This window comes from Alligator sinensis, unplaced genomic scaffold (assembly GCF_000455745.1).
Source record: "Alligator sinensis unplaced genomic scaffold, ASM45574v1 scaffold379_1, whole genome shotgun sequence".
NCBI classification, from domain to species: domain Eukaryota; kingdom Metazoa; phylum Chordata; order Crocodylia; family Alligatoridae; genus Alligator; species Alligator sinensis.
In genome coordinates, this window is record NW_005842001.1 from 2,182,641 (window position 1) to 2,197,049 (window position 14,409).

At 39.1% G+C, this 14,409-nt stretch overlaps 1 protein-coding gene across 5 annotated transcripts in view; it reads right to left on the reverse strand.

Annotated features, from left to right (window-relative positions):
* FNDC3B (fibronectin type III domain containing 3B) overlaps positions 1-14,409 on the reverse strand; it is a 354,529-nt gene that overhangs the window by 301,978 nt on the left and 38,142 nt on the right. For 3 of the 5 annotated variants that reach the window (XM_025201761.1, XM_025201760.1, XM_025201763.1), the window contains exons 2-3: positions 12,243-12,341; positions 802-1,009 (exon numbers count right to left, since the gene is read on the reverse strand). In XM_025201761.1, coding sequence (XP_025057546.1) covers positions 802-981 — 180 coding nt within the window. In that variant the 5' untranslated portion in view covers positions 982-1,009; positions 12,243-12,341. The remainder of the gene's footprint in view (positions 1-801; positions 1,010-12,242; positions 12,342-14,409) is intronic. The other 2 variants (XM_025201762.1, XM_025201764.1) reach the window with 1 other exon arrangement.

Here is a 14,409-nt window from a genome sequence, read left to right on the forward strand (position 1 = left end):
AAATGCAGATGTATGAAAAAAAACATACGGGAAGTCCCGACCTGAATAATGATCATTTCCAGAGACGCAAAGGATATATTTAAGGAAAAATAAACTGATAAACCATTACAGCACTATAAAAGAAGAGGAGAGAGAAAAAAAGAAAAACATGGCGCTCTCTCCTTTTCTTAAGTTATCTATATACCAAATACAGCACTAGAGTGTTTAAATGAAAAGGGGAAAAAACCCACCCCTTTGAAGTAAGCCAGCATGGTAGCTTGACACCTGTGCAATCCAATACCATACTTAAAAGCCACTTCTAAACAAGCTAAGAGGCTTAGGGTAAGGTAGGAGCTCTTCATCCCAGGGCTATCATAGCCTAAAACAGGGGAGGTCAACCTACAGCACAAGTGCCAGAAGTGGCACAGGCAGCCTCTATGACAACAGGTCAGGGACAGGACAAGCAGCACAGTGGGAGATGGGGCAGACAGCGGAGCAGCAGATCAAGCAGGGAGCACAAGGCAGGATGCACAAAGCAAAGCAGGAAATTGGGCAGGGAGCACAGAACAGGGAGCAGAAAACACAGCAGGTGACTGGACAAAGGAAGAAGATCAAATGGCACTCACAGACTGTGCAGCAACTTATGGTATGCCTGCCAAAAGGCTGTATCCAGTGGCCTAAAACAACCAGGAGGGGGAATGCAAGGGAGATGGAGGAGGCAAGTCAGGACTCCCCCTCCCTCATCTGGCTTTGTTGTCTGCCCCTACCCAGCAGGTAGGGTAGCGTGGTGTCTAGTAATTGTAACCAAAAAAACGTGCTCACATTCCCAAATGCTGCTTTGTGGCCCACTGACAGGTCATTCAGTATTTTCTTTCCATACAGCTTACTGACCTGCTGCGATCCGTCTCCATTCACTATGTGAGGCATCATCGCTACCTCGCCATTCAGCAATGGTGGCAGTTCCAGCGGGATTTGGTCGGTCATCATCATTGTGACATACATTCATGGAGAATTTTCCTCAACAGGCTTCCTGCAACAAAGACGTTTCATTTTTTAACAACAACCTCAAAATCCATTTGTTCTTCACAAAGGTAATACCCTGCCCACTAACTCTATTTAAGAAAGTAAAAGTTGAAGATTGAGGAACACTGAATGCATCATTAACAACTGTCAGATCAAGATTATGGATAAATCTGTTTTTATGTAACAGGTCAGAATTAGCACATTACACACACACAGGATGTCAGTCTTCACTCTTCCCATAATGTTTTCCAAGAATAAAATCCATGAGCTAAAGCTTTCATGTTACAGCAGGATCTGCTTAGAATTTAGTTTGTTGATCTGTAACAGAAATGCTTTCTCCATACAGTAGTTCTTGGAACAAGCATCCTTTGAATATTTAATATTCATAATAGATTCTATTACTCGTGACATCCAAGGCACAAGCCAAGTGGTATTAATCCTTAATAGCATGTCTACAGACAACCCGCATTTTTGTAAGCGCATTTAAAAATCCAATTTCAGGAGTCCCCAGTCATTCACAGCATAAGCCATGAGAATGCTTCTTACTCAGAAAACAAACCTGCAAGCAGAAAACTGGAGCATGATGGAAGACATCACTTAAGAATCTATAATGAAACATAGACCACTTTCACCGTAACCCCATCCCCTAGCAGCTAATTACCTGAAGTGTTATATAAGCCTTGCTAAAACGAAGGGGAGAACACTTTGTAAAAACAAGTCTTATAATTCAGTGTTAATAGTACCATCAAGCTGTTTTATGAGGCAATAATCCAGTTTCTTAATGAATAAACTACAGGACCTAATGTCAAGTAGTTTATCCTAACAAAGAAAGCAGATTTTTGAACAAAACCCACAAATAAAAAAGCCGCATGGTCCTAGTGCTGACTGAATAACAATTTATCTACTCACAATCATTTGTGAGTATTTTGGGATCCTCTGGCATAAAAGGTACCGCGTGAGACATTAGTAGAATTTGGGGAGAAAACCAAGAGGTAGCAACAACCAGGTAATGGGCACACACAATACCAAACAAGTGTCCAGAGGGGAATTTTTGGCAAAGAACAACAGGGCAAACCCTATTTGTCCGGAAAGTGTGGAGGGATCTAATGTTTGTGTGCAACAGGCAGGACTTTGCTCTTTAAAGTCAGGGCCAGAAGAGCCATAAAACAGAACTGCATGGAATTCAGTTTATATATTATGAGGGGTGAGAGTCTGATGAAACCATTCCAGGATTAGACACTCTGGTTCCACAGAGTCTATATACTGCAAACCTGATACTCAGTCCACTAAGGCATCCCCACCCCTCATGATGCAAGTGTTTAAATTTAGATTTTTAAGAGACAGGTTTTGAACTGTAGACAGACAAAAAACACTGATTTACACTCCATCCATCCTGGTCTACTTATGTATTTAGGATTTCTTGAAAATGAGCCCATCGAGAGCTCACTGCTCTGCAGGTAACTAAATTGTAATATAATAAATCAGAATTAAAAAAATATCAGACCATAAGCGAGCAGTCTGATTAGCTCAGAAGACTCACTTGGGTAACAGCAGTAACCACAGTTCCCGAATACTATTTAGTTTCAACTCTTCACTCTTATTGCATCAAGCACCTTTATATGTACAGGAAGCAATAGTTAACTAAACTATGCATCTAACCCTTGAACCTGTCAGGCTTACCCTTATCACCCTCATCAGTCAGGACATCTACACAGACTTTGACAGCTTGTGCCAGATTTAGCATGAATCGCATACCTCCCTCTAATGTTATCACTAGCCTGAAAAATACCATTTTTCTAATTGTTGCTTCACCTAGATATAAATAGAGAGCATCTATTTCCATCAATTTTGAAATGACAGGACTCTTCTCCTTTCACTTGAGGCATAATTATAGGACACATTTTCAACAAGTCGGAAAAGGAGCACAGCTTAAATGACAAACAGCAACTAGCAAATGACTGAGCTCTGCACCCACATCTGCAAGTTTGGCCCTAAACCAAGTGTTTAGCATACAGAACTCAACCTTGATGTAGGTCTAATACTACAGAAACCCTAGAACATCTGGCTACCTCTTCAGCTTACAGATGTCTACCCTCTGATCTAAGGAGTTTAAAGTTCCCAGCTTATATTCACCCCCTCGCCCTTCTACGCTCGCTGGCTATTGAAATTTGCCTAAAAGACCCACACTAATTCATCGGCCACTTTTTTGGAGGTTTGTTACTCGAGTCTTGTAATATTAAAGTATCAACTCCTATAGTCACACAAGCATCTCATCTTTCATTTAAAGAAGAAAGAAAATATTCTTGGTTTTGGGGAGAAAGTGTTTTTCAAAACAACTTTCAAAGATGATTCTAGCCATTTCCAATGACAGTGGATTAATTTAGGCAAAGGTCTGCAATGGCCTTGCACAAAGTCTTCAATCATACGGAAGGGAGAACTTCACAAACCCAAAGCCTTCTCTTGCTTTTATGGGTAATCCAAGCTAAAGCACACATGTCCTCAATTCATTCCTGGCCTACTTCTTTAACTTCATTAAGGAAATTTGAAAGGATTGCAAGGCTGACAAAAGCCATTATAAACACATTAGAAGTACATAAACCAATAAACGACACATTCATCCAGTCTGAACGTAGATGTTTGAGCTTCAATTTACATTCAACTTAAAAAAAAAAAAAATGGCAATGCCAATTTTTTTTTCTGTTGAGGAGAAAAAATGTAGCCTCTAGCTGAAGCTACTATATTTTTCCATAGTAATATTCCCAGTCCAGACACAACAAACCAATATGCTGAGATTTATTCGCTGTATGCCATTAGTTAAAGTTTTGCAGTTACATTCTTTTTACTTTATTAACAGTTTCTGACTCCGGTCATGTTTATGCTTATTCTTTTTAAGAAAAGCTCTCTCATTTTGCTGCTACTAGCATTAATGAAGGACATAGTAGTATTGACATAGTTGGTCACTGGCATTTTTTAACAGTGTGCACTGTAGACCTACTATGTGCATGGTTACATGGGATGGTGTTAAAAGCCACTAAAACAAAACTTCTCAGATACTAAGCCTCTAGGAACCAGCTTCAGAGAGTAATCCCCCACTCATTCTTAAACTGCAATATTTTTGCAAATATAATTAGAGAGAAAAAAGTATCACATCCTTTGACACGCCTCCCCTTCTCCGTCCTCCCCCCCCACCCCCAAAAAACCCAAAAACAAAAAAACTGGGATGAAACAGTTCCTCATACATAAGTTAGTTCCGTTCATTTCACTGACATGCACTGTTTTAATAGGGGAGCACTGCAACCCCTTCTCTCGCCAAGAACCAAGTAAATTTCCCACACGGAAAACGCCAACCCAAGGAAACAGAACAAATTTAGACTGGAGAACCTCACTTCAGTGAACAAAATATGAACTGCATGATACTAACCTAGCACTTGAGTCAAACAAAACCCCAAATATTTTTCAGGTACCAAGAAACTGACTTTTTCCCTCCTGCATGTGTACATTCCTTGGTTTTGGCTGTAACAGGACACAGAAATGCTAGTAGTCAACAAGAGTGGTTGTATTTCCAGTCTAGCTACATCCAGAAAATACTGGAAATTTCTACAGATTTCCAAGCCAGATTCTAGACCAAAGACAGGTATAAAGCTTCCCCATTTTTAGATGCTTCATCAACACCCAAACCAAACTTTTCAATATTTGCCAATCACTTCCAAATCTGATCTTCAGCTTTGTAATACAAATGTCCTACAGCTCACCAAGTAAGATGATCTTCCTAAGTTCTTAAATTAGTTCAATGTGTGAATTAGTAATACATAAATTAGTTGCATATGGCAACAGATGAAAAAGTTAAAAACAAGGAAGAACAAAGTATAGCTATCTAAAACAAATTTCCATGTATAGCAAATTAACATGACCCATTGTGTTAAGTCAGTTATCCCCAAATTCCAGGAAGAGTTTAAACCACATTGGGATAAGCCAGGCCATCTAACTTTTCCTAGGTTTCTGACTACACTTCTCATTATGGTAGAAGTCAAAAACATTTCCCACCCCCCTGTTATGACTTCTCTACCTTGTACCTTTTACATAGCTAAAGAGCCTCTTCCAACTAATACAGGCCAAATTTCAGATGGAGTCTGGCAAAGCAATAGTACTTCTCAATATTTAGCTTCAGCTCCTTTTCATAAAGGTTAATTTTTCATTTGGCTGTAACAGACTACTCAAAGTTACCAAATAAGAATTCTTACTTTTAATGAAAATCATTTAAAGTATAATGTAAACCACAACGATGACATCTTGTATATCCATCAAAAAAATCAGTATAAAAAAGAAAAATTCAATGCTTTAAGGTTATGTCATCTTACCCTTTCAAGTACATACATTGCACAACCAGCCAGGTCTTAAGTGTACAAGAGTCTTTGACTAGTACTAATCAAAAAGTTTCCAGCAATAAAATGGTACTTCATAAAAAGGACAAGTTTGTATCTAACCTAGTAATCTGACCATTTCACTTCAGCCAGGCTTGCAGAAGCTTATCCCCATCACCAATAAACAAAGACTCCTTAAAAACCAGCTAACAACTGGGAATGTAGGAAATTATGAATAAGACTTCAGAAAAAGAGAAAACCTACAAGTTTACCTCCATGAAAATATTTAGTGTTTATATGAACATTCTTACATCTTGAGGCCTTTACAAACGTCATTTAATTAGTTTGTACGGTATCCCTGGGAAACAGGTAAATAAGTATTATAGTAACATTACAGCTGGAGAAACAGTCACAGATAAGCTAAGAGACTTACCCATGGCCACCCAGCAAGACAAAGCAGAAGTCAAGACTGACTCCCAGTCATGTTCTCAGTAAGTGAGCATTTCTTGAACAAAGGTAAAAGAGGGATGAGAAATAAAAGACAGAGGAGAGACTTCGATTTTACCAGGCTACCCATGAATGTGCTAATCACATATCAGGGGCAAGTAACCTATGATCCATGGGCCAGATCCTGCCTACGAAGGGATTCATCCAGCTCACAAAGCAGAAACAGCAGTGGCAATTAATGGCAAAGGGCAGGTAGGGAAACCCATAATGGCAGTGGTGAAGCCGTCTCTCAAGATGCAGTTGCCCTGGTATTGAGCTCCCTTGATTCAGCCTCAAAAGGTTAAAAAAAAAAAAAGGTTGCAGCTGAAGTCAGAGGAATGTTATGTGGCCAACTTGACTGCAAAACTCCAAAAGCTTGGAAAACTCTGCACTAGATCAGTCTGTCTCTCCAAATACCAAATACCAAAAGAGATTAAGATTGTACTTCATTAGCACTCACACTGCAGCAAAAAAATAGAGAGAGGACGACTGTTTCCAGACAATTACTTTTAACATACAAGGGTTTTGAACAACCAATTTTTAAACCTTTAAAGAAAAAGATCTCAACACAGAATCACAATTACACTGGATCTCCCACACAAAATAATTAATTTTATCCACAGGTTTCTACAACGAATGCTTGAGTGGCCTCTCAAAGTCACCTCTACCCTTTCACTCAAAGATAACAGTCATCTTGAAAAAAAAGATAATTCACTTGACTCGCATGTCAAGTTCAGAAACTGTAAATTAAACTGCACTTCCTGATCTACCTGGAGATGCTAAGTAGCTTCCAACAAGTCTTCAGCATAGAAAAATTTCAACAGAATATTACCTTAAGTTAAAACAACTTTACCATAAAATTCAAAGAAATTTACTATAAAAACCCAAGCAGGGAAATATCTGCTTGGCTTTGAGTGGGTACGTATATGTTTTAATACACATGATCTATGATACACACCTTCCCCACCCTCGCAACTCCCAGCATCCTTTACAAAAAGACATACCTGTCATCCTCCTAGCTTGCTCAGTGCCAATATCTACCCAAAAGAGAAAGCAAAAATATCTGGCAAACAGAAGTCAAGAGAGAAAAGCAGGGGTGTAGCACCACAAGCTGCTAAGCAACTACACAGTTCCCAAGGGACCAAACTTTGAAAGGTCTCAGCTCTTATCACAACATTTGGTCCATACATCAATAGAAACCACAAACACTTGCATCTCAGAGGTACAGGACATACCATTGAAAAAAGCAGTGGCCAATATGGCCTTGTGGACAGCAGGCTCCAAAATGACTAGCACTGAACTATTTCTACCTATATGCAGTTAAGGATGGAAATAAGGGACAGAGGGAAACAAGGGGGGAAAACACATATTTCACTGTTTTACGCTGAGCAGGCAACAACTGCAGGGCACAGTATTCTTCCACAAAAAGGAATGCTCCCGGTATGATTTCCTAGGCTTCCGGAAAGCATGTCAGTATCAGCTCTTTTAAATGCCTATGTACTGGTGTTAAAATGGTTCTGTCTCACTAATTTGACAAGGCAGAAACCCCACCTGGTAAAAAGTTAGTACTTCTCAGTCGAGATGATTTTTAACTGCCTCTGCTGAAGAAAGAAAACCTCTGAATTATTTCTGCTTCTTCTCTGCAGCCCTTGCATATTAGCAAAGTGTGCTGCAAACCCCCATCAATGAATACTACTTTTCAGATATTCTTATTTAAAAGTATTTCACAAAAATATCTAAATTAAAACAAGCACAGTGCGATATTTCTATTCCACAGGCTCAGTGGACTCCAGCTCAGCAGCAAATACAGCTGTACCCAAGAAAAGTGCTTGCCATGGCCTGCCACTTGAATGCAAAAAGGAGTGGTGATAATTGTTCATGTAGAAAAAGCCTCTCGAGACATGAGCAGTACCTGGAGGTATGCACACAGCTGGTTGGTCAGGGTACAAATAGTCTGGAATTTGTCTTCTTGTCTGATGTGTGTTCATTAGCCCAGTTAAAATCACATCCGTCTGAAAGAATACTTAAAACCTAAAAGCATTCTTTCTGTGTCTAATTGCAAACATGGTAGGTTAAACTGAAAGCATCCAAAAACATACGGTAATATTTGTAACAAATCTCCCAATTAATATTTTTAAACTGCATTTTTGAAATGTAAAAGGATAAGGCACAGAATGCCCATCTGGAAAAGAAAACTAGCAACTGCCATTGTTCTTCAACAAATTATCAATAGCTTCTTTTCTCTTCACTACTAGGAATAACTGAAACACACACATTTATCCTGTCCAAGCTGCTCAGTAGAAAACACAAATAGATGGAAACAAGAGTTGAAAGATATACAAAAACAGTAAATTGTAATATACCATTGAATTCTTAAAGATAAGTGTGTCAAGGCTGAGTCTGTCAAAAAAAAAAAAAAAAAAAAAAAACAAGTTTAGAAACACAAGACCCCACTGAAAAGGTCAAAAGAATTTATACTGCTGAGTCAATTAGACACACTAGAAAATCCCATGCTAAAAGCTTGTTCTAAGCAGTGGGGTTGCATTCACCTAAATAAAGAATTTGACTTATTGTCTTTATTATTCATGCAAAATGCATTCTGCATTTCAAAAACAATCATTTCCAGTCCAATCTTAGTTCCCTATTATCCAAAGAATACCCATGTTCATTACAATATGGGGTAAAGCAGAAGCCTGACTCAAGAACACATCTTTGGTGTGGCCAAGTGGCAAAATCTGGCTTTAAAATTCTGCAACTTTGGCCCATCTTTGACTGGGAAACTGACCATCTTTTAGCTCTGGGAAAGGCATTTTAACTTAGCTAGACTTGTCAATATGTAACAAATACAAAAAAACCTTTGTAACTCAGGATAACCTAAGTACAAACTTCAGAAAAGCATCATTTTTGCAATTCTGGTTTCATTCACTGAATAGTTAGAAGAGAACCTCACATTTGATAAAAACCTTGTGGGGAACGAAACCTCAAGAACATCCAACATGTTGCTAACTAGCTGCAAATATCATGACTTGAACAGCACATCAGAAGAGAATTTTAGGAATGAAGAGATTAAGTTAAATGCCTTATACAGGAGTGTCCTATTTCATGGGGCAAGTAAAACTAATCAATGTACGATACCTCTGATGAAATACCAGAACAAAGTCAGCAGGCACACACAAAGGAGTCTTTAACTATCAAAGGAATGTACCACTCCACTGGTTTTTTCCATGCTGCTTTCTATTGTCCAGAGAGAAACCTGTGCAATTTCTTGGAAAACTAGCCAACATTCCTCCCAAAGGGTATAGTGCTCTAAAAATATTAAACATGCCCCAAAGGGAGGTGAACTCAGATAAGACACAATACCAGAAAATGCATTCAAGTGAATCACCGGGAGTGAATTTGGCCTAATAAATTAATTTAAGACTCATATTAAGAACACCTGAACAGAACAGTACAGTAGCACACGGTGTCAGTCAACACAAGTTCAAAGCATTCTCAAAAAGATGGTATTATAGCTAAATTAACCTATTCAGGGGAAATTTAAAAAAAAAAACACAACACAGAAGACTGCCCTAGGAAAGCAAGACATTGAACAATAGGGTCCAGTTAAGCAAACTTTTACAGGTTTATATCAGAGAGAAACTAGAGAGTCAATCTACAACTTTTTTCAGACAACTCTCCACTACCATTTTACATGGATTTTACACACCCACCCTCTTTTTCCTTGCCTATTTACAAGCCTTCCTCTTCTCCAAAACAATCACATTTCCCATGTCCTTCTAACGAACACAGGCTATATCATGTTACCTCTTTAAAAAGGCAACAGGTAGAGCTCACCCTCCTTATACAGCAGTGGCTACTGGTACCTATTAAATTTTTAAAGGTGTCATGCATTTAAATAAATAAATAAAAGCTCTACCCCATTATAGCAGTTTTCAGATGAGATCCAGGTCAATCAGCTTCACCTGTTTAGGACACCTTTTACATATCCACTAACTGTTCACTTTAGAAAGGTAATGGCCATTCATACTTTCATAACCATAGGCAGCATTTACCTTGGAGGGTCTACACCTACTGAGTTATTATAATAAAGGTATCTCAGCCATCATGCCCAGAAAGGCAAGAAGGAAATAGGATCATCCTAGTTTGCAGCTGGCTACCACAGGAGAAAATACATGCTCTGCCTTCCTGCTGGTGGCACAGCTAGTGCCTACCTCCTCTACATGCCGGAGGGCTCTGGAAAGCTCTGTGGTTCAGAAAAACCTGGTGCCTCCCAAAGCTTTCCCAACCCTCACAGGTGCCTTAAGGGGATGGTTTGTCTCTGTGCTGTTCTGAAAGGCAGCAGTCTGTGCACAACCCCAGTAAGGACAGAACTGGGGCAAGTTACAGATTTTATACCCTGCGCTTCAATATTTGCTTTTCAAACACATGCATGCATGCATGACTCCCTCTCTCTCCTGTTCCCCAATTTTAAAAAGCCTCTCCTTTTCAGAATCCACATTACTAAATATCCATATGGGGGGGGAGAGTTATATGTGCTCAAACTTTGGCTTCAATCCTGTAAAGTGTTATGCACTTGTGGGTAGGCTCAGTGAAATCAGCACTGCTTACAGCTAGGTATGCATAAGTCTGAAAAATCAGAACCTTAGGCAGTATATACAGAAGCAGGTTTTCTCATGTAGAGATTGAGAGATATGATGCATGTTTCATGTGGTTTACTTTTTTAAATGTACGTTTAAGATCTATAGTTAGGGTTAGTCAGCTCGTGTTCACTGATGCAGAATCCATCCCTCTCTTCCCTCCCCCCCAGCTTTACCTCTTGAAAAGAAAATCAGTGGGGTAAAAACAAAGGTATTTCTCATCTCATCTAAAATTATTATGATTTCACTTTACAACTGGTTTATATTCCCTAGGTAATCTACTATAATTAACTACATTTCAGTGCCACTGACTAAAATAGTATACTTCCTTTACCCACACAAGTTAAACTTCCCGTATGTAAACTTTCCACACAAAAGTTAAACTTTCTAGCAAATAAGCAATACAAGGTAGAGATCTTTTTTTTAAATGTAAGTTGCTTTCAGCACACTTTTTGTTGCAACCCAGGCTCTTTGCTTCAGCCATAACTGTTAACCTGACCTGTGGCAGAAGTTGTATTGACAGAGAGCAGCACATTGTATTATTGTGGGAAACCACTTCACACAAATCTCCCATTCAACCAGAGATTCAACAATGGGCATTCACATACAGAACTCTGAGCAATCACTGGAATGGAGCACCTCTGGATGCTAGCCGGAGGAATTTAACACAGTGGGAATGTCAAACCACTGTAAATGTCATGTTCACAGGCTCTAAATGTCTGGATTTCAAGATAAAACAAAAGCAAAGGGTTTTCCAATATGGTGGGGGAGAAAAGGGGAACGGGGAAATAAAGATTCTCTCATCCTTCTAAGGTACTGTGCAAAACAAAAACATTGCAACAACAACTTAAATTTTCTGAACTGAATTAGGAGCATTTAATTCCATTTTTAAAACATGCCCCAAAGAGAAGCATCTTGAAAAAATACTCAGCAAGAAACTAGGTTTCCAAAATATATCATCGAAACTGCAGCACAGGACCTGAACTGGGCCCTTGATTGGAAACTCATTATGACAGACCACATCTGAACCTTCAATACACATCACAAGTGTAGTTTAAAAACGAATAGGAGAGTAGATTTGCTAGCATATAGCTCAGCAATATTGCAATTTCTGGTGCCCAAACTAGCTTTGCTTCCCACACACCACTGCACTCGGCAATATAGACACAGCACTAATATAAACGAGAGTCAGACACTCGGGCATGATCATAATATTCACCTAGAAGCACCAGCTTGATAGCAGTCCAACAGAATAAGTTCTCTTCCTGCCCATCTAAGCTAAAATATGTTTAGCGTCTACTCTGCTTTTGTAAGGCTTATTCAGTACATGTACTTAAGGCACTGGTTTTCAACCTTATTTTTTTTCCTTCATTTGCAAACGCCTAAAAAACTTTGAATCAGAGGTATGGACCCATTTGGAAATTTTGAATGGAGGCACAGACCCATTTGAATTGTAAGCGTGGGTATTCACATGCTTTTGATTTATTAGTCATCTTTTGCCGACCCCTAAGACATAGTCTGCAGACCCCCAGGGGTCTGTGGCCCACAGGTTGAAAACCAAGGCTTTACCTACCAGTGTACCCCAGAGGTGCTTATTTATCAGTGAAGTGTGAGGCAGAGGTAGACTGAAAGCTGTTGTCAGCAGAAAGAAATTAGCAGTGTTCTGTGGTGATAAGAAGGATGGTCAATTAGTGGACAAGTTTTGATATTAAACTAGAAACTGAATCCACTGTTTAAAAAAAAAAATTATACAAACCCAGCACTGTTGGTTGAAAGGCAGCCGGGTGGCACTGAGCCAGGGGAAACAGATGCTCTTCCCTCTGTGTGCCCAGTATGCGTTCAGAAGTCAGCGTTCCTAATAAGTGGGAGTCACTAGTTAATAAGTGATGAATTAAGTCTTTGTAAAATGCAGATTCCTTAATATTTCAACTTTTGCATTTAAAAATCAGAATTAAGACAAGCAGAACATGAAGCAGCCCTAGGTACGACACCAGCAGCAAGGAAAAGGCGGCCACCACACCATATCCCAGTCATTTTTCACACAGTGGCTTAAAGTTCCAGAAAATGTACTGGAGCTATGCTGCACAAACATGCAATTAACATTTCAAATCACATAATTATTCAGAAAAGCAACTGTACGGTTACATGTACGAAGGAGAAAAATTGCATTCATTTCTTCTTTAACTTGTACTACAGCAGTGCTCAGACTCTACCTCAAGTCACCAGCCTACTGGGTAAGGCTTTGGACCACACTGAAAGGCACCACTACCAAAGCCTACTTCCAGTCTAAGGCTAAACCGCATTTGTATTCAAAAGAAAGGAGGGAAAGGGTGCAAAGAACAGTAATAACAAAAGAGTAAAATTTCACACAGGCCATCTAGATGCACAAATAAGTGGTTGCTGGTTTGTTTATATCTGGTAACTAAAAAATGAGGCAAGAGGAACAAACAAAAATCCTAAAATACAAGAGAAACAAAGTCTATCCTGGCCATCTACGTGGCATTATCAGTTAGCAATATTTTATATTGGCAGCACCAAGAGTAGGTTTTAAGGAGAGAAATGAAGGAGGACAGGGAAAGCCTTTTATGGATTAGCTGAGGTAGAGGGATAGAAAAGCAGCATGTAATGTCAAGTGGGCGCTATCGGCTGGCATCACTGGCAAAGCAGGAAAGGCAAAGCAAGAAACTACAAAAATATGAAGAACCTCAAAGGACAAGAAACTTGTTTGAAGGGTGATGGAGTTGCTGGAGGGAGTCAGAGGAGAGAAATCTAAGAAGTACCCTTAAGACAATAAATGGGGGTTGAAAGCTGAATGGTCCTTTTTTGTTCAAATCCATCCCTAGCTTAGGTTTCACTTTATCACAATATACTTATCCCCTCCCCTTAAACAGCTCTGCACGACCTATGTAGTTACCCTGCTCTAATAAATTCAATTAAAAGCTTTACAATAAAATTAGTCTTATGAATATTTTATCTTAAATCAATACCTCTGGGATATAGTTGTCATTTGGCTGGCTCATAATATGAAATCAAGGGAATTAATTCACTAGCAAGAGGGAAATAAACTCTGATTTTCTAGCTTCATGAAACACCACATTGATTTCAGTTTTTCTTCAGACACTTGGAGAGGTTCATTTTTGTATGGATACACTAAAGAGTGGGGCGCAGAAAAGTGAGATTCACTGCAAAAACTCCAGATAATCAGTTAAAATAGGTACCACTTAAACTCAGTTTCACAGGAAAGAAACTTTGGTAGGATCTATTGTAAAGCAGTGTTGGCTTGGGCATTGGGATGAAACCTCCACCTTAAAAAAATGGGGGTGTCACATCATCATCTGACACTCCAGTTGGTGTAGAATAATTTCTTCACCACATTTCAGTTTCCTCCATTCTAGACCTATATTCACCTCAGAGGGCAAGTTCTCTTTGAACAGACAAAAATGCTTTCAAGTCCTCAGAAAAATGACACGTGTTTATAAAATGTCAGTACACCCCCTGTAATTCTAAGCAACGAAGAAATAGGGTGGGGTAACTGTATAGAAAACAATCATTTTTAAAATCTACCATTCATACAAATTGCTTCTATCAATATAATTAACTAAAAATAAATGGAATCATTTTTTAATTGTGTGTTCCGTGCGCAAGACACTGAATACATTAACAGAGGCAGTAAAAGCCAGTAACAATGCACTCAAGATCTATGTTTGTGCCTTCCTCTACAACGGCAATATCTTTCTAATATCATTTTTAATAGTGTCATAGCAACCTAATATTCTAATGAAACAGCAGGGAACTGTAAACTTCACCATCTTCCTATTGCAGGGAGGATATTGCTGTCAAACTGCCTGCTGAGAGGCCTTTCATCCTGAGACTCCATAAGAGCTCACTATGGCCGTCAACTTGGCATATTTTACCAGTGCAGG